The 20893-nt window shown below is 40.7% G+C and overlaps 1 protein-coding gene across 1 annotated transcript; it reads right to left on the bottom strand.

Annotated features, from left to right (window-relative positions):
• Positions 1–73: 73 nt before the first annotated feature.
• Positions 74–20071, bottom strand: hfm1 (helicase for meiosis 1). The gene is made up of 39 exons (XM_036553876.1): positions 20001–20071; positions 19768–19880; positions 18602–18622; positions 18372–18470; positions 15001–15042; positions 14386–14456; positions 14143–14275; positions 13462–13613; positions 13252–13329; positions 12900–13058; positions 12373–12573; positions 12178–12266; positions 11749–11792; positions 11456–11557; positions 10780–10925; positions 10527–10621; positions 9999–10132; positions 9819–9866; positions 9648–9728; positions 8805–8896; positions 8532–8638; positions 8394–8441; positions 7876–7973; positions 7233–7367; positions 6279–6364; positions 6018–6101; positions 5456–5613; positions 5229–5332; positions 4672–4899; positions 4176–4262; positions 3747–3871; positions 2939–3021; positions 2514–2620; positions 2128–2214; positions 1608–1826; positions 1240–1312; positions 909–1008; positions 286–425; positions 74–154 (listed from the first exon to the last, which is right to left on the bottom strand). The coding sequence occupies exons 1-39, from the start codon at positions 20069–20071 to the stop codon at positions 88–90; spliced, it is 4107 nt and encodes a 1368-aa protein (XP_036409769.1). The 3' UTR covers positions 74–87.
• Positions 20072–20893: the final 822 nt, after the last annotated feature.

The following is a 20893-nucleotide window of genomic DNA, read 5'->3' as shown; positions in this document are numbered from 1 at the left end:
ATAAATATTTAGTGACATCAAACAAACCAGCAAATTCCAAAAAAAATCCATTGGAAGTTTATCATTTTCATGCCGCATGAATAAGCACTAAAATATTCCATCAAATATTCCAAGGAACACTTCAACTTCTTTGGAGCTGTCTTCTCCTTGGAACCTATAAGTATAACAGACTGTGGTCACAACAGTCATATCGAATACTTTTCCACAGAACACAAAAAGGAGACAAAGGCTATCCTAAAACTACAGGACCGGAGTAACGTGCAGGTCGTTTTCACAAACGTATACCTGGTGGAAGTCTCCGATACATGTGTTGAAGTGTTGGGCTTTGAAAAGAAATCAAACTTTCCACCCAGCACTGTTGAGTTTCTCTCTGTCTGTTTTGGGAATGAGGGACTCTTCTCGGCATACATTTCAGTGCAGGTTTTCTGGTGAAGAAAAAAGTTTTTGCATTTGTGACAATTGAAAACATTCAGTACATTTAAGCTTAAGGCTTAGTGTTATTTTGTACTGCTTTTAATGTGGAAAAAAGTTGTTGCTTCCTCAACATGCTTCACAACTAACCCCAGATTTTAGTGGTCAAACTTGACTTGTCTTTTCAATGTTCTTCCTACTCATGGTAAGGTAGTATGAAAGCATTGCTGAAAATCCGTCAGAATTACTGCCGTTTTAGTTCGTTCAAAGTTCAAAATCAAGGAGAATGTCAAACTATTTTCTAACGCATTAAAACTAATACGCTGTGGTGTATACACGTTTGGGGGGGAGGGATTTCACAATACGAATTTCATACTCATTCACATGTTTTTTTTTTTTTTATGACGTTGCCAACAATACACCCCTGGTCTTTTAGGCCTCTATTTTAAAGGGGCACCAGTATAACAGAACACATAGGCTATACAGCAGTAACTCACAGGGCCTTCCTCTGATTGATGCCAGGGCTCCGATGGTCTGTTAGCCGGGATGTAACTGAGAGACTGAGATGCCCGAGGTCTGATTTTTGCAGAGCTCACCCTGAAACACACACAACAACACTCAACTGTGCATTTTCACAGCTTCACAGGAAAACTATGCTTAATTACAGCCTGTGCTATCATTACCAATAATGACTCTATTGAATAATGTCTTTGTTCACGGCTAGCGTTACCTCCTTCCCATCTGCACCTGTTTTACACTACAGATGCACCAGTAAAATGCCATAGCACGGCAGTGTCCCATCTGGGGTTGGTTGTGCAAAGCACTTACACGTGTGAGCTGTTGACCTGTTTAACGATGGGACTCAGCTGTGAGCCATAGGAAGGGAATGGTGTGGAGTGATCTGTGAACACAATTGTGAACCGTCATTTGCTTGGCCGGTTTACACTGAAACACGTTCATGAAAAAGTGCCAAAACCTATGAAAAAATTCCTGAAATAATACTGAATCACAGCTGATCAAGGTACAACAGTTACTTTCAGTATACAGTTTATATAATACCTGTTCTCTGCAATACACACTCTTCTTAATGAATTCCGTCTCCCATAAACTATAATGGCACTGATCTTTGATTAAGAATTCACATATGCACGAAATACCTATTGGTCTGCAACAATCTGTGGTTGGAGACTCAGTGCATGAAATCTCGCTAGCATGCACTAAATTCTCATCATCAAAATCATCCCAGTCGTCTATTCCCAGGTCAAAGGTCACATTGAGGGTATCTGATGAGAAGCAGCCACTGTCATCCGTGTGACACACGCTCCGTTTGTCTGAATAGCCACAGGCCCGCTGCAGAGGGGCACTGTTAGAGGCCTCCTTAGCGCCAGTGCTGGACTGCTTCCACACCGAGAAGTCTGAAAACATAAACATCCAATATCAGGCCAACTGAACTGCTTCCAGTTCAATCAAGGTAGCTCAAAGGGAAAATTACACTGCCGTTTACTTACTTTCACATGTCATGCCTTGCAGTATAAGGTGACTTGGCACCTGTTGTGAGTCTTGTTGATATTTTACACCCCTGATCCAGGGTAAAATTATAGATCAAGGCATATTTGGATTAAGGCACCAAAGAAATAAAGCAGGCTTATACAGCACTTGCTATGTTGTGTGACTGGCTCACATAACCACATATTTTCATTCAATGAGAGGCTGTACTTCGTGTCCCAGCAGTAGTTTGGACAGGTGTTTCCTCCTCAGGGTCTTCTGTCCAGTTGTTCATGTCTTCCAAGTAGCCGCTCCTGTCTGCGACAGCACAAACAGAAGTGGATATTATGAGTCTGAGCACACTCTCTGACTTGATCGATCAAACTTGCTGTTTGCAAGACATTAAATAGAACTGTCTGTTTTACTGGACTGACACAAATGGAGTACTCTTACAACATTACAGACACTCCGACCCTTAGTATCGTTTTCCAGTCCTTTGAGACATGTCCTGCTGTCACTCCGCAATTACTGAATCCATGAATAAGCTGTAAGCTGAAAAAGCCATAAGTCTCTTTTTTTTTTTTTATAAAATCATTTTGTATCAGTGCTGTACACACCATCATAACAGGGCCCTCCATCAGGTATCTGCTGAGGTGATGCAAAATCTTCGAAGCAGTCCACGCTCTCTGTTGACATTGGGTGACCATACTGGTTCCGTTCATACCTTCAAAATGAGCACTTGTTGAGACTGGATCCCAAACATCATGCTTTATGTGTATATATGCATATGAGTGATACAGAAAGAGTGTGTGTGGGTTTATGTGTGTATATATACTCATAAATTATTTCATCATCTTTCTATCATTCCAGAAAGGCAACAACAGAAAAGAGTCATGTTCATCACATTACCAATCTCATCTCCATCACAATAATATACACACCATATTACATTAATACTATTATCCTTAATGCTACCAGTTATCCATGTTCCAGATATATCTGACACATAAACCCGTGGTATTTTTTGTGTTGAGTTCCGCACCTCGAGAGGGCAGGCATGGTGTCTCTGGGTTTGTATGAGAAGTGGTGCATGTCCATGGCCCCAGCCTGGCTACACATTTTCATCTAATGGAGGAATCACAAGTCACATCCATCACTGGCATATCAACGAGGAAAACATACATTTCTGTCACTTGTATCCGACCTTCAGTATTGCATGGTGTCATATTAGGAGTGCTGAGTACATCATGTGTGGCAAGGTTTCATCTTCAAGTGTCAGTGACAACCCCTGTGGTAAAATGGCAGTCTTTTTCCACTCTTTTTGAATAGTCCCAAATTGAGAAGTGTCTTGTAATAATGTAACTTCTATGGCCATAAAAATCAAAAAATGTAAGGTTTGCTATTTGTGAAAGACTAATTACATCATATCAGCTCTTGGCTATGATTACCAGGCATTTGTCAGGCATGTACCACAGTATAAATGTACATGATTGCAGCTTTTCCAACACATGCTAACACAAGGCCTCTAATGGTCTCATACATATGCCATGGAAAGGCCACCCGAGGCAAGATTCCTCCAATACAAACAAAGTGCAAGAAAACATGCTGACAGGGCCTGAGGTGATGACAGTTTGGTGCTTGATAGCATCTCCACAGCTACTGAGATGCTGTCTGATATCAGCATAGACTGGAGGCCCCACCGGCATTGTGAGGAGTCCTTCAAAGCTGCCTTTCATGGTCTGCATGATGTTAGCTCTGGCTATGAGACTCTGCCATGTTAATGCATACAAAAGCAGCTCTACAGCTTTGGTGGGACACAGGGCTGGGAGATGGCCGTCTGTTCAACTCACCTTCAGACGCTTCACAGGCGTCTCCGTGAGCATCTCATTCCTGTTCTTCAGATCTCTGAGGTAGGAAGAAAAACCGGTCTCTGTATTCGTCGGTCTCTTCAACACCATCGCCACACCAAGTTTACCTGAAGGAACACAATCGTGCGTATATATAGATATTTTACTTTCTCATTTGAATTGAAAGATTATTTAATCTCTTGACGGTTTACATGCATTCCATACTGAAAAATTAAAGCATGTATAATATTATAATTAATATATTCCTTATGTTTTGGATCATATCTTTACATAAAACAGTGTTTATAAGATTTGTGTTGGTGCCATGAGCAGAACAAAGATTTTATATACGTGAGACAGCTGAAAGCTTCTTAAGAGTTTGCCCTCTGTTAAAATGGAGTTACACACATTACATATTTTTTAGTTACTTACAACAATCATGTCCACATTGGTTCTTGTTTTTACAGAAGTGGTTGCACTCTCTTTTCCCTGGATCTAAATACATGCCATGTTTTGAGTCTTTAGTTCAAAGAGAAAACATTTTACAGTGTAACTGCTGATTAGTTTGATTATATCAGATGAATCATGGAACTTGAAAGAATACTTTTTATGCTCTCTTATGCTCTTTCCCTAACAGCTAATAAATTGAAGAAAATGTCTTTGCTTTTTTTTTTTTTTTTTTTACATCATTCAAAAATCAAGGCTGCCTGTGATTTAATATCCACAGTTATTTCCAATGAGCTAATTTTCCACTCCTTCAAAATACTACATGCATACTAAAAAATGACACTAGTGATGTAATATCAACAGGTTTGATGGAATACATAAAACAAACAGTGGTTATGATCAAATAACAGTATAAAACACATTACTTACAAGGATTAGGGTAGAACGAAATGCTGTTTTTTTACACATTAAACTACCATACCTTTGTCTGAGGAGCTGATGCTTGAGGATTTTGGATTAGTCCTCTCTGCTGTGCCCTGTGTCTTTCGCATCATGCCCTGTGCTCTCTGTGGAGTAGGCTGTGCTCTCTGAGCTGTGCCCTGTGCTCTCTGACTTGTGTTCTGCACGGTCTCCCAGCTGTTGGTTTCGGCTCCAAAGCGTTTAGCTCCAGCATAGAATGCACTGTACTTCTGCTGAATGTCCAGCCCCACTACACAAAATAGTAACTGTAACTTAACCAAATCAATGTGTGAATGATTAAACCGTATATTAGTGTTTTGTGACAATATAACCAAACACACAATGGGTAAGATTAACAACCTGGATTACTGTATATTTTTCAGCCAAGCCTGAACACATTTTGTTTCACCTATTTATCAAGAAAAAGATAAAGGGTGATATCAATGACAAGCAAATATGATCAAGGATTTGAGTGGGACCACTTTAACAACCCCTGTACGTGCCTGTACATGTGTGATGTTCTATGTGTGAAATGTGTTATGAGTTATGTGTTATGTGTTACAGTGGTGTGACACATACCAAATTCTGAGCTGATCAAGTTTACACTAAGCTCCTCTCCTTTGGGAGTTCTCGTGACTTCAATTTTCCTTGACCAGCTTCCAGACTTCAGCAACACAGAGTCTCTGTGAAAAAAATGTTCATAAACAACAATTCAACTCTTTGTATGTTTGTGCAAGAAAGAAAATCAATCGGAGAGAAAGAGCGAGCATTTCCAAAATTCTAAGAATGTTTTTTACAAATCCTACGTGATTTTTTGCAGGAAAACCACATTATTGTCACAATCCCCTATAATTAATGTGACATAATGGTGGTCAGGAGCTGTTCTCTTGGACAACAACTGCTTGTAGTTTTTCAGGTTCACTGTAACAATGATCTCTGCCATCCCAACATTGTATCTTGGAATCTAGAAACAAAAAAGACAAGGAGTTCAAATCTAGACAGCAGTTTTTCACAGACCAGTCTTATCCTTCTGGATTTATTTTTGCAAAATTTCAACAGGGAAAAGTTTGAGGTTTTATACACTAGATATGGATTTTTGTTAAGATGTCACCGTATGGAATATGCGCTTTTCACGTATTACGAGTTTCACTGATAATTGTGGCCAGTCTGGAACTGCCGCAAAATGAGACACACTAATTGTCCTTGAGCAATTCCCTCTCATTCTGTCTCCCAGTCAAAGAAAACATTCAGATTTGTATCACATCCCAGGTATTCCTTGGCATACAGTTTAATATCGGGCATGGCTACTTTTATCCAGTGGTATGACTGTCTCGCTGTTTATGAGAACACAGCAACGGCAGCGATTACCTGTTCCAAACTAACTTCATACTTGGGAAGATGGATGACCGCCTCTCTGATTTGGTTGCCAAACGGCGGATGTCTGTTGACAATCTGGAAAACGTTATATGTGACACTTGCAAAAGTCCTGGACACATTAGAAACACAGTACCTTTGGACAGCATGAATAAATCATCTGGATATGGCGTGCTCAAAAGACCGTAAAATATAAAACCGTAATGTCTAAAACGTGCAATTTCAATATGTGGCTCTAAAAAAATGCTAGCATACCATCTCCAGCTCTCGGGCATTGGTCTGCTCGATCTTGTGAAATGTGGTGAGTCCTGCATTCACCATTGCAGTGGAGAGACTTAAACCTGTGAAATGAAGGCCACATGTGATCAGCTGCTAATTCAGAAGATATCTGCGTAGGACACTGAGGGAGATCACCAAACAGGCAGCCATCAGCAATGTAGTCGTCCTGAATCGGGGCACCTGTTGTAAGGCTTTCAAGGTGCAAGCTGTTTAGGAATTGAAGGGAACACACTTTACACCCAACTACAGTGCTGTAATAGTCATGGGGGAAGACAGCTGGCTGCCATACCTCCACTTCATACAATGCACAGCCCATTCAGTAGTGCTTTAGGGAGGAATCCAGACAGAGGGACCGCTAAAGGTCTGCAGAATGTGTCTACTACGTGTAGATGAGTGATCTTTTTTCATCAGACTCTGTGGCTTGGAATGTTCAAAAAGGCTGTCGTCACATGTGGATTTTGAAGATCAGTTTGGTTTTTGTCCAACATTTCACACCACTAACTACTGTCCGTTCAGGTCGTCCAGTAACAAGTTGTCAAAGTGACAGTGCAGCTCCTCTGGTGATTTGAAACAGGCAGCATGCTTGATGGATTGGAAGTCAAACTCTTCTGGACACTTTGTTTTGGCTTGTCTTTCCAATACCGATGCACGTCATCCAACAAAAGGATGTTTTACAGCAACCCTTAAAATATGTGCAGGCTGTTTTCATTACCGAGGTTTGAGGATTGAGTCAAACTGTGGTCCTGTCACAAAATCCTCTTTGACCAAAACTGCAAATCAAAATAATATCTACTGCAAAAAACCACAAGTGCTTTATTTTCTGTTTCAGTTTCACCTGAATTTATAATTCATTAACAAGCCAATGAAAATCAGAGGCCTGAGACAAAATTTTCCAGTACACTAACACAATCCAGTACTCTGCTGACCCACCTATTTTCTCTAGCTGCTTTGAGATGAATGGTGAATTCTCCCAAAGCCGGGCCCGGAAGCACTTGGCCAAAATCAGGGAGTTGAGCAGCACAGAGAAGCTCTTCTTGGGAAGCTGATTAAGATACTCGAACAAACCTGGTTTAATTAAAGCCGTCATAAACATTCTGTGTGAAAATTAATTTGCAAGACATATAGACAGAGACTTCGGATTTACTATTCTACATAATGTAATGTATTTGATTTCTGTGTAGCCCGAAATCATTATCCTAACAACACTGTGCTAGCTCTACCAGCATAACAAAGAGATATGGTTGACTAATGTATCAAAGTACCATCCTAAAGGGTAAAGGGTCTTCACTGCTCTGCTTACCGCACAGCAACACTAACACATTGCAGAAGGGTTTGTTTGTTGGTTGGTGAGCAAATGATACAGATGAAACAGAATGGAGCAGATGAAAAATGGAGCGACAACACGGCCAATTCATACACAGTATGTTATCAACACTGGCCCACCAAACCTAATTCTCACTGCATCGGTATATTCATAGCACAAACTGCATTAAACTGGCAGAAATCTTTTTAATGGCCTACTAACTGAATGATACTCTACTGGTAGTCAATGTTAGTCAGCAAAAACAATTACATTTGCTTATCCGTACTCCAATTCGAAATATTTTCCCTGTGTCCTGTGTCAATGAAAACTCTTGAATGGGGATGCTGCCCAGCTGAGCTTGGATTAAGCTGCAAAAAGAAAAGTGAGACACAAGCAGAGACACAAATGACGATTCACGAGTATGTTTAACAACGGGAAACAAACATGCAGAACAAAGTCAACAAATTATGTTCGCAAAAATGCTGATACATTTCCAGCCTTTCCGAGTTGTATAATCTGGAAATGCTATGAACAAATAATGTCTGAATAAATATTTCTGAACAACAAATGAGTGGCTGCCTACAGTCCAAGAAATATCTTGTCCACATTTTTCTATTGGTTTATTTTGTTTTAAAATTCTTTTTCTGACTCTCGGTGAGAACTTGAGGGAATGAAATGTTTGGAAAACCACCTTGGATGCCCTCAGCGCCACGGACTTTCTGAACTAGATCTGAAGGCAAACGACATGGAGCTTTTACAGCATAATGAACAAGACCCCTGTAACTCACCAGTTCACTTTCATTTCATTATTTTTTATCTTTCCCTCCATGGGGTACCTAAAACAGTACAAAAAAGAAAACGGTTATGGAGACTTTCAGACTGGCTATCTCCTGCTTGCAGAATGATTAAAGCTTCTCTACTGTTACCGGATAGTTATCCTGTTTTTATCCTTGTTCAATGTGTTCAAAGTCCTCTTCTCGCTCACTCGCAGCTGAACGTCACTGAACTCCTTGCTTCTGGAGATCAACCTCAGCTGTGAGGAAAACGTTTCACTTGTTTGAGCTACCTAATGTTTCACTGGCCTGTTCCAGTTCTGTCTCTACAGTGAATAACTCTAAAGTAAGAATCACAGAACGTCACAGTGCAAAACAGAAGTAAAAGAAGAAAAATTGATCAAAATATTACACTGTACTACCTACCAGCTCAGGCAGTGTCTCTGTTCCCAATACTTGGCTGAACATTTTCATGGTGTCAAATGCTATGCAGTACCGGGCCATAAGCCTCCCAGCCTCTGGAGATCACAAATAATTTTTTTTTTTTTTTTCAGGATGTCATGAAAATTGTGGATTTAGTCTTTAATTGCCATTTTCAAAATGTGGCATTAGCTATGTCATCATTTTCAATTTGTGAGAATTAGCTATGTCAGTCATTTCCAAAATGTCAGCATTAGCTATGTCAGTCATTTCCAAAATGTCAGCATTAGCTATGTCAGTCATTTCCAAAGTGTGGGGTTTAGCTATATCGGTCACTCCACTGCGGAAACCAAGTGAGCACATGTACATTGAAAGTGCGACCCTATAATCTTTCCTGATTTTATCCCTCTCTCAATAATAACAGTAACTAAGAACACAATTTTACCAGTAATGACTTGGAGCCGATAGATATGCTATATTTGTGCAATATGTTCCACATGTTCTACGTACTGGAGACCCTTGCCATTTAAGAAGGAAACATTGTTGAGCTCTCCACCAATGGGGAAAGCCACAAACATCGTACTGAATCAATATTACACTGATGCGCAAAGGTGGACTTGGTCCTAATACAAAGAGACGCGTGTAATTTAATGTATTCATGCAATAAACAAGTGCTTATTGTGTCTATTTATATGATAACTCAATTATTAAAATAAACGCCGAAGCATGTGGTTTGCCGCAGCACTCTAGGCTGAGAACAGAGAGTGAAGCAGGTAACAGGAAATGTTACCAGGTGCGAATATTCAAAACCGCAACTCGTTATAGCAAGTTCAATATAAGGTCCTTCACCGGTGGGTTTGAAGTTGATGTCTTCATCCATGGTGATCAAGCCTATGGCAGCCAGTGCATTCAGGTTCTTCAAACAGAGCTCTAGAGGTGAGAATGTAAGTTAATGTAATGTTCCCTTTCAGGACGCAAGACTGACAAATTCAACAAGACGTGCTTCAAGGAATACCAAACCTTGCAGCTTCGTTTCAATCCCAGCTCTATCCAGGTCGGATGGGAAACCTAGAAAATGAGCATGTGCGAGAATCACTTAACACCACTGAACCCTCTCAAACGCAGCAGTCTGTGCTACGATATTCTGTTTTGTTGGCCCACACGTGCAGCGGGAGGACACCGCGAGATCGGCACACTCACCATAATGGCAGGGATTCTTCAGAGCTCGGATGTAAAGAAACGTGGAGCGGATCCAGTCCAGAGCGACGTTCACGTCGGAGATGGTGTGCAGAACTATCTCTGCGTTTAAGTGCTCCACCAGGTGTGTGTGCAGGCTGGGGCCGAAAGGGTACGGGTTCGAATGACATGGGAAACAACACGACTTACGCTCAGAAATCAACAGGCTTTGGTTCTGAATCAGCACAATGCTACAGGAAAGACCGTGTGGTTAACCGCACCGGGCCTAACTGCGTGGTTTGTCTGCACAGGTGAACTGCACTGTCTTCTCTTTTTATGTACGGGTTTAAAAATGAATCAATTTAAGAGGCAAGATAAGAAATGTTGATTAATTATCTAATCTTAGATCATTGCAAACCAGATGGGAAAAAAAATCTAATGCAAGCTAACATGCTAGCTACATTTTGTTTTTGCCTACAGGTGCCATACTTAAGTGAACACCATTACAATTCTGAATCCTGTTATTTTCCAACTAAAGAATACAAAGCATACCTGCTCTCAATGGTTTCAGACCCGCTCATTAGCTGTGTGTATTTGTCTTTTGTCTGGGATTTGGTCATAATCACTGCAGTTGCCGCGGTGTCAAACTAAAAAAAAATAATAAATAAAAAACATTCCACAAAGTCATAGCAAAAGAACACATAAAAGAATCTTTTTACCTTGTGGTTAAAACATATTGGAATGACACGAAAAGAGCCTCTACTCAAAACTGTTCCTGTTTATTGCAGGGGGAGGGTATCAATACCTGTGGGCGTCCAGCTCGACCAATCATCTGCAGGATGTCTGTGTCACTGTATTCCTCACATGACCCTCCAATGTAGTGCATGGTGGACTTGATCACCACCAGGTGAGCAGGCAAGTTCACTCCCATAGCTAAAGTGCTGGTTGTGACTGGATAAGAATTAGCAAACATTTTTTTTCCCCTGTTCTTTCTAACTTTTTTTTATAAAATTTGATTATGCATTAACCTTTACCCAATGTTTGACAGCTGTAATTGAAATCAGTCTCGTCTGATTTCATCCACAGATAAACACATAAATCAAATTCCCAAGTCTTTAAATCACTGCAGCGAAAAAGCCACTTAATCCACTGAACATTCTCTTCTTGTCATATAAATAAACGTGGTCTTGGCTGCGTGCGCAGACAGAGTATACTGCGTTAGCTGTGCCAACACAGCTGAGTCACAAGAACAGAAAAAGTGAAAAGGTTCTGGAAAGTTACCACAATTCATCGTGCAGTACCAAAACTGTTCATTTCCAGGCTCTCATCCTTTGGTAATTGAACAATAATTGAACATGTTTTTTAAAAGTATAAAATGTTCTCAGTCTAACTTGTTAGCATTTTACTACTGAGTGATAATGCATCTTTCAGCTGTTGTTGATGAATGACCTGTGCCTTCTCAGTGGAAAAATAATGCTCACAGAGTACTGGTAGGTCTCCAAGTGTGAATGCATCTTCGATTATTTTTCTGTCAGACACATCAATCCCAGCATGATGGTAGCCAACCCCGTACGTCACCAGATCTGGAACGCATAAACATCAGGACAAACTGAGAGCTAAAAACACTTCCAAAAAAAGATTATGTATATACATTGATAATGTACATACAAACACATTATCTATTTTGCATTCACACCTAAACACCTGCATGTGCATATTTCTGAACACAGACACTCACTTACTATTACCACACAGTGATCAAGACTGTACACACCTCTGAGCTTTGAATCCAGCAAGGAGTTTGCATACTTCATCAACCTGCAATAAAGACAGTAATGAATTTCCGTAAATTAATAAGCATATTCAACAGCCAGCATAAACAGACAAGGAACACTCAGAAACATAATGTCACATCATGCTACTTTTGAGGCTGGTAGAATTAAGCCAATGCGATGATAAGTTTCTATTAAATAAATAAAAAAGTAAATAAATAAATAACATGTGGTACATTAAGAAACAACAATATCAATGCTATTTCATAAACAGGAGTCAGTATTTAATAAGCTTTATTCACAATACAATCATAAAAGAGAGCTTGCTCAAGGGAATCACAAATCATGAGTATCAAAGCAGTGCTGCAGTGTTGGAAAAACATCTTAGCGTGCGCGATCCGAACCCAGATAGTGACAGGAAGAGAGATCACCTTTGTTTGTGCTCGGCACTCATGATGAATCGGGCGTCTTTCGCCAGCACCGATGCAGACTGCTGCACTCCTTTCCTCGTGGAGCAAAACTGAAAACACGAAAAGAGGTCTACAGTTAGAGGGGCCCTCCTCCCCCCAGCAGAGCTCTTGATCCTGCAGCCCGAAAATCAAAGAGAGGGAGCAACGGAGAGTCACCACGAGAGTCGGTTTCTGCTCCGAGTAGGTCTGGATGATGCTGGCCATTTTGTAACTGAGGGACAGGTCGAACTTGAATTCAGTCTGGTTGCCGCTGCAGGGGAACCCCAGCACCACTTTCCTCAGTTTCACCGGCCTGTGGCTCTCGTCCATCTCCAAACAAGTGGCCGGGCCTGACTCATCTGAGAGCCAATCAGCTATCTGGACAGGCAAACCAGAGCCAGTCAGCTGTCTACGTTTACATTTACATTTATTCATTTGGCAGATGCTTTTATCCAAAGCGACATAAAAGTGAGGCATAGGACAACACAAGCAAAAAGCCATATAAGGAGTCAACAATATTAGAAGCACAGCATGACCAAGTTTCAACAGTTGGCCAGACAAGGTACACTGCCTAGACAGTGGAAAAACTAGAACTACTACTACAGAGACAGCAATCGAATACCACAAACAAAATCATGTAGATTTTGACTGAGAGTAAGCAATCCCTTTCGACGAGCTCCCAAACCAGTAGGTAAAGCCCTCACATCAGAAATGTTGGGAATGGTTGCTGAAACCACCACGAATCTCATGCTGAGATTGGGTTCGGAGTGTACAGCCATGGAGCGGTAGGCATGCATCGTTTTCATCCTGCTGACTACAACCTCCAGGGTCGCACCACGAGTTGTGTCCTTAACCACGTGGACCTGAAAAAGGTTCACAGCCACGAGTAGCTTTGCAAACTGACAGAAGAATGCGGCTCTTTAAACAAAACAAAACAAAAAAATGAACTACAGTTATGGAAAACTTAAATGCTGTCATATTCACCTGGATAGATAAAATCAAGACTTACACAGGAGGCATGACACAAAGAGAACACTGATGGGTTCAGACACTGACCTCATCAATGAGGAAGAGCTGAACCAGCTGGATCAGACAGTTATCTCTCCACTTCCTGGTCATGCTGTCCCACTTTTCCTTGGCAACAGGGAGAAAGATGAGGAATTGAGCGTGTCGAGTCTTTTGTTGTCTGCATGGCTGCTCTGTTTAGTGTTGCTCTAATCCAGCTATGCCTGTGAGACGCGAGGTCTGATCCAACATGTCACTCACTGGTGTAGTCATGATGAGATGAGCGTCCTGAATCTCAAAGTAGTCATCGATTTGTGTATCTCCTGTCAGCTCCTTGCAGTTCAGCCCCAAGGGCCCAAATTTCTGCTTCCAGTTTTCATACCGCTCACTGCAAAGGGCTTTAATTGGCGCCACTAAAAGAGTATCAAAGGCTTTCCTGTCAGGGTGTTTCATCTTTCAAAAATCTATAAAGCAAATCCATGCTCTGATTTCGTAAATGTGCAAGACAACTGGTGATAGCTTTACTTCCTTTAAAACTTGAAAGAGTTTTTAAAGACGTGTTTATTTCTCAGGGTAGGGTTTTGCTCACAGAACAGAAAGATAAGAAAAGACACAGGTCTCCCACGGCTGAACAAAGAGCTGTATTATCATGATTATAGAATATAAAATCTATAAAATATAACACTTCGGGCCAAAATCGATCTAACCACAACACACTTTCTGCTTAACTTTGAAGAATCACTTTTTTAAGCAACTGCTATATTTTTTTTATTTTTCACATAACACTGTCAGAGCAGTTGTTGCTAAAATTCATGACACATAATGCACAAGACCAGAAAAACACAGATACTGGTGTTTGTAACTCAAATGCACAACTGTCAGGTTTAATCTGGGTCATGGTCTTGCCTTCTCTTTGATAACTGAGGATAAATGAATACCTACTGTAGACAACTTTGACATTGTGCCAGGGCTCAGCCAAGTCCATCAGCAGCCGAACGATCGCCAATTCAAAGAGCACCGTTTTTCCAGAGCCAGTGGGTGCGCAAGCCACAAAATTTTTGCTCGTGTAAAGAATCTGCAAAAATGTCACACTCAAAGTCATTACAGAACTTTTGCTACTAAATTAATTCAGCTGAGTTTCCAAGACTTGGACTCTGTAATAAAAGATGCATTCATTGCTCTTACGTCATCCAGGGCTTTAGACTGAACGTAGTTGAAGTAAGGGAACTCTTTGAACACAGATCTGAACTGTGCAGCTGTGTGAAGCATATTAAGGCTTAGATATGCTTTCAATGTTTTCTGTTTAGATGAGAAATAAATGAAAAAAACAACTTGCAGCAATACAGACTAAGTAGCAAGTATAAGGGCCAAGGAAGGAGGTGAGTTCTCACATTTACTGTATAGTTCCTTGTACAGCATGAATACTGGTCTCATTCAGTGCATATTAAGCAGACTCGAAGATCAAATACATACAGCTGAAAGATGGAAAAATCCTTCGACAAATAGTATGTATCCTCCAAGCTGAACAGAAATGGTGATATGGATAAAACTGGGTTAGTGCATACTCTTACTCTTCAGACTGACATGTCACTCAGACTTGTCAGTTTTGCTTTGTTAGCACAAAAGCCCATTATCTCACAAAAGTGGCATACTCCAGAATAATCAACATCATGAGTAAAAAAAAACTGAAAAAAAAACATGGAATAGAATGCTGACCCAATATACAGCCAGGCGTATTTGGGAGATCAGCAGTACTGTTTGTAATAAAGAGAGGGTTATGAGCTCATAGCAAAAGGATACGGATCTCAGTAACTGGATGGAGGATTCTTGAGCCTGATCCACCTGAAACTAAACAGCCATCCACAAATCATCTGTCTTCCACCAAATAATACAACAGTTAGGCCTGAAACTCCTATCTACTGTACCTATGTATTCATATATATTAAATAACAGTTACTGTGTGATGATGCTTGCTCCCTGCAAGCAGTATCAGTCTAAAATCTCCTTAAGAGTAATGTTTTAGCCATGCCATATTTACCAGAAATTAAATGACCTTCACTAATTGTTTTACAATGCAAGTAGTATGAGGTAGAATACCAGGAAGGATTAATAATTAAACTGCACATCCAGTACTAGCGGAGATTGTCCACCCCCTGGTGGCTGCCATTTTTATTGCAACCTGGAAGACAAGGGGGTTTCAAGCCAAGATGCTGTAGTGCTGTATCCCCTGTACCACAGTGAAACTGTTACAATTCAAAACCTCTTTTGTGTTTTACTTTTCATTTTACATAGCATGTTGAATAAATGTGCTCAAACATTTCCATTAATAAAATGTATACGTTTTTCTCCACTGTCTTGCTGGTTGGCACCAAAGTGAGCTGGTTTAAATTCCATTTGGATGCATGGCAATGTCTTCATCTCTCTGTATATAAATGACAGCACTGACAGCTTATCCCTGCCCTGTTATGCTGCCTCACTGTCCAGCGTTTCTCAAAGGAAAGCGGAGGGCAGTTGTACATCATTGCCAAAGCCTCCTTTTGCTGTCCGTTACAACCCTGTCATCGATTAGGCAACGCGGCTAAACAGCTGTTACTGGAGCGAATTCTGGGTCTGGAGCGCATCGTGGCGTGACAGCATTCGCCCTCTACAGTTTGAACAGGAAGTGTCGACTGTAAAGGGAAGGAAGAGGCAGACGGCTGGTGGGGAGCAGATGAAAGAGAGAGCGCAGGAACTCCCTCGGCTCACAGGCTAGGACTCTGCCTGTGGTTTCAAACAGGTGGCACGGAAGGACCGCCTCCGCCGCCGCGCTTCTCTCAAACCTCAAGCCCTCACTAGATTCTTGCCCGTGACCCCTGAGCTTTGCTGACTGCGCACAGAGATGCCATTACCTTCTTGTTTGTTGATCAAATTTTGAACATTACGTTAATTTCTCAGAAAAACTGTCAACAGCTTTTTGGCCATTATAAGGAGCCAAACACGGCAATATAACGTTTATAGTATCAATGCCACTGCACCAGTAGTACAGAGAACTATCTGTGACTATTAGTGTCAGCATGGAAGTATGATGCAGGTTAACACCGCCGTTATGGATCACTGTTAGGCACAAGGCATTGCATGAGCCGTTACTAGGGTCTGCTCTTTCAGTATGATGTAAGTATGCTTGCTCTATTGGCCGTCAAGAATATTTAGGCATGTGTTTAAACTGTTATATGCTTTCTAAAACTGTGTTTCACCTAGACACATATTTACTACATTACTAGCTGCTCTGTACCTAGGAAACTGCTGCTCCTGTGATGTGCATTTAATATATCATTCCATATTGTCCTTGTAATTCACCATGGATAAGAGCATCTGCCAAATAAATGAATAAGTATATAAATATAGTGATAATAACAACAACTTAGTTATTTAGCAGATAATTTTATCTGTGCCCTGCAGCGTATGGTAACTTCGGTATTAAACAATGTAAAGTGTAAGACAATAGGACGCAGAATGCTGGGTAGTTGGTTTGCAACTTCGGAAATGGCCCCATCTTGTGGAATTATAGCGTGTTGCAACCTGCACGTCTGGTGCACACCTGGGTTCTGTCTGCTTGGCACATTCCAGCCCAGGTTAAGACAACACAAATGTTGGTAGTGAAACTGATGCAAGGCACATTAAGCAGATTTAAATATTATTTAGGTTGTTAAGGCACCATAAATGAATGCCTACTCGGAGGTAGGTGCAAGCTATGCACAGCTTATGGCTTGGGTTCAATCATCATTTGTCCTTAAGTGTGACTAACATTTATATTAAAGCCTTTAATCACTCTTTTCATCACTAGCGATCACCAAAATGTGCAAAAATTATGGTTGAACTGAAAAAGTAACTCTTAAATTTAATTGCAAGTCAAAGCAACAGACAAATGATGATTGAATCCAGGCCTACATATCTCATGGAAAAATTCTAAATTTCCCATATGCAGGGTGAACTGGTGAGCTGGATTTTGGGAGTGCAGTTTTCAATTACTGCCAATGCCTTTTATTGCTTTGAGAAAATTACACTGTGAATTTACCTGGACAAACTAAGTACCTACCTTGTGTACCAAAGCGTAACAAAGCGATAACCAGCACACTGGCAGTCCACCTTTTTGAATGAAACGGTTGTTTTTTTGTGTTCTTACCTACAAAACTGATTAGTCATGTCGGTTTTCACACAGTCACTGGAAGAAGTGTAGATGCTCATATCACAAGCTACACTGAGCTGTTAATTAAGTGGGCTGTTGTACTATTGCTGATCATAATGTTACATGGAAAGCATTGTTTTCAGGTTATACTGACTCAAATGATGTCTGCAGACAGGTGAAATCTACCACTCTGCCATACCTTCCAAAGCAAAATGGCAGATTGAAAAAAAGGCAGATAAGTAATGACAGAATCAAAATTGATTGACTGACCTCAACTGTCTTCATTACAATAACTTATACAATGACTACCTACTCAAAGAAAAAATAAAGGATGTGAGCTTCTGAAATAAATTCTACATGAATTCTAATGTACCTTCATTTTGGCACAATTCAAAAATGTGCGATCATGCTTTTATATATAACCCTGGGATACAGAGCAGGGTCTTAAGGTGGTTTAATGGTCCAATGCTGGAAGTAAAGGGTATGGAATGAAAAACAGTAGTCTTCTTTTGTACTGTTTTAAAGGCAAACCTCCTCAGGTGGAATTCTGAACTGTAGTATGCCCCTGGTTTAAAACTTCTTTCTTTCTTTCCCATTGTTAACTGGCTGCACTTATAATGATGCCCTTTTGTAAAGTTACGACACTCCCTGCTCCAGGCGGTAACTTAGCCTTCATTGGATGAGATGAGAAAAGAAGGCAGCAGCCGAAAACGGAGCCAAACAGCCTGCAGTTCCCAGCGGTATGAAATAAATTGAAGATGATAACCGAGGGCACAAGACACAAACAGCATAACAGATACGCTGCCATCTCGCACTCTTTCAGGAGACCAAAAATCCAGCTTTGGTGCACGTGGTTGGCAGGCCATTAAAAGAATTATTTCAAGGTCTGAAAACAGAGGCCTGATGTCATCTCCAATTTCATGCAGAAAACTAACATGTCCTTCAAGTAGAGAAACCACAGATGGGTGCAGTTTGTCAGAATGCACAATGCCAGGCTGATCCTTACCTTGTACATTAAGAGGCTGAGGTGTCAGGGGGAGGACTAGGGCTTTTTTCATGCCTTGGTCTTGCTTTAAAGCGGGTGAACTGCGTGCACAGGTTAGTTCTGATCCAGTCAGAGGTCTGGGAGCAGTATCGGGTGTCTCTTTAGAAGCCTGCCCATTCAGACAGTCATTTGTTCTGAATGTTTTTTGACTTGGTGCACTGTTGCTATGGGTACTACCTTCTGAGACCAACCTTGGAGGTGGTTGAAACAAACTGCAAAACAGAGGAGACAGTCAAGGTCAGTTAAATTATCACAATCATTCCATTATATTCAGTGATTGAGCTATCTCCGAGGTTGTTACACATATTCAAACATATACAGTTAAAAAATATACAGTATATAGCTGATGGAGGTAAAGGCAGTGCCATGCAGTAGAATACCTCTAGTTATTTTATAATACATATTGATATATTATGAACGACATGTGTGTCTTGCTGTTGTTGTGCTACATTATGTGTCACGTTGAGTAATAACCAAACTCAAAGAAATCAGGAGTAAAATATGCCAAGAGAGTAAACTTCACATGGCCATACACTATAAAACTGGTACCTTCTCCTGAACTGTGAGCGTTCTCCATCGTTTTGGCTAAAGATGGAAGGGAAGGGTCTTTCATCAGCCAGATGAGGTGAGAGCTCTATGGGGACAGGTTCATTCCCATCACTGCCTAGGAGGTCTGCAACTTTCACACATCTATCCAAAGTCCAGGGCCCCCCCCTCTCCTGTCCAGGGGACTCACCTCTCTCTGCGTTATTTACTAAATCCCCTACTTGCTTTAGTACTTGATAGCTTCCATCTGACCTTTTCAAAGGAGGCAAATATGTGTGTGACCTCTGATAAGACCCTGCAAAAGGAAGGAACAGTAGATGGCCTAGGATTGAGACAGGAGCAAATTCAACTCAATGCTGTGAATTACTGCAAAGCTCAGGCACAAACAGTACTCTCTATGCAACTGATACACTGTTGTTTGTGACAGGAATATTTACAAAGAGAGGCAAAAATTACATACGTAATTACTTTACACATAAAGTAATTCTTGAGTCTGTATTTGAATGACTACATTGTGATTATGAATTGGGACAGTGCCTTCCAGATCAATTTATACCTCTGAGAATTGAAAGAAACAAATATCTAAAACCAAAGATTGCTCAGCACATAGCACGGGTAAAAATGCCATTGCTCATGGCAGAACCAATTAGGGCATATAGCTAAAGCAATATCACCAAAACCATTTGAGAGAAAGAAATCAAAGAACAATTGCAGGTGCAATGTGGTGACAAATGAGTGTGCCTTCACCCCAAGATGACTACAATTCTCCTGATTTGAAAACAAATTATTAGTTTATTTTTTTAACGCTTACTTAAAGAATGAAAAGATTCTATTTCCTTCTCCAAGTCCTGGGTTGCTGGTATTTCAGAAACTGATGGGGGTGGCTCAACCTGCCAAACACCTTGTTCTTGACAGAGTGGTTTTCTAAAGAGATGGGGAGAAAAAAGGCATAGGAAAGCTTGGGTTACTCTTGGGTGAAAAATCGCTGTAGCGTATTAATGGAAGCTCCCTGTCTTTCAAACCCTTTGTAATAGATTCACTCACACTTTGTGGATAACGGGCCTGTCGAAAAACAGGCTGTCCAGAGGTACCGTTCCTTCTTCGGGATCCAACATTTTTCAACACATTTTATGGGTCAGCTGAGTTCATCTATCCATGAGAGTAAAACGAATAAATCAATGGGGATGAACTGGAACACTGCTGGAAATGGAACAACAATACACTGTTGAAATAATAATCCATCCTCTAACCACAGCATTTACTACAGAAATTTCTCTCAGAGGAGATGCGAAAGTAACGAAATGGCAACCCAACTCGCTAGAGCGGTTAATCAGGCCTTCGCATAGCTAACTGGTTAGCAGTAGCTGGCTAGCGAACCCAGAAGTTAGCGTTCCCTCAGTTAGCTATCCATGCTTTGCCGTGAGTTTGTATTACTTTTTATGAACCATCACACTGCATACATACAGTAACAGCTCAAATGAAACAAATCGATGGCATGTGAACAGGGAAACTCACTTGTATCTGGCTAACTAGGTAAACTAGGCCGTCAGTGATCCATGAGCTCGAGATGATTTGCTGTGACTGAAATCGCAGCTCGTGGCACATCCTCGATAGGCGCGTGGCGCTTGCAGTTATTGTCTTGGGGCCATTACATTTGACCTTATTAAATTAAGATTTAACGTTTTGCGTATTTTGCTTTTTGTTTTTAGATGATTAAGTTACTTTACGCAGATATGGTCGCAGGATAACTATTCTAAACTGCAACACATTGCAGCGGGTGCTAGCGGTTATTGGATTATCTGAGTTGGTCTCATAGCGCATTTAAACGTGTTTTACACAAATAATCATACATAGTGTTACGTTATCGTATTTATCGTTGTTAATCTATAATATGTAAATATATCATACTTAAACAATGGTCACAACTAATATTATTT

Source organism: Megalops cyprinoides, chromosome 20 (assembly GCF_013368585.1).
Source record: "Megalops cyprinoides isolate fMegCyp1 chromosome 20, fMegCyp1.pri, whole genome shotgun sequence".
Taxonomy (NCBI): domain Eukaryota; kingdom Metazoa; phylum Chordata; class Actinopteri; order Elopiformes; family Megalopidae; genus Megalops; species Megalops cyprinoides.
Note: the sequence above shows the minus strand (reverse complement) of the source record. Positions and strands in the feature narration are given on the sequence as shown.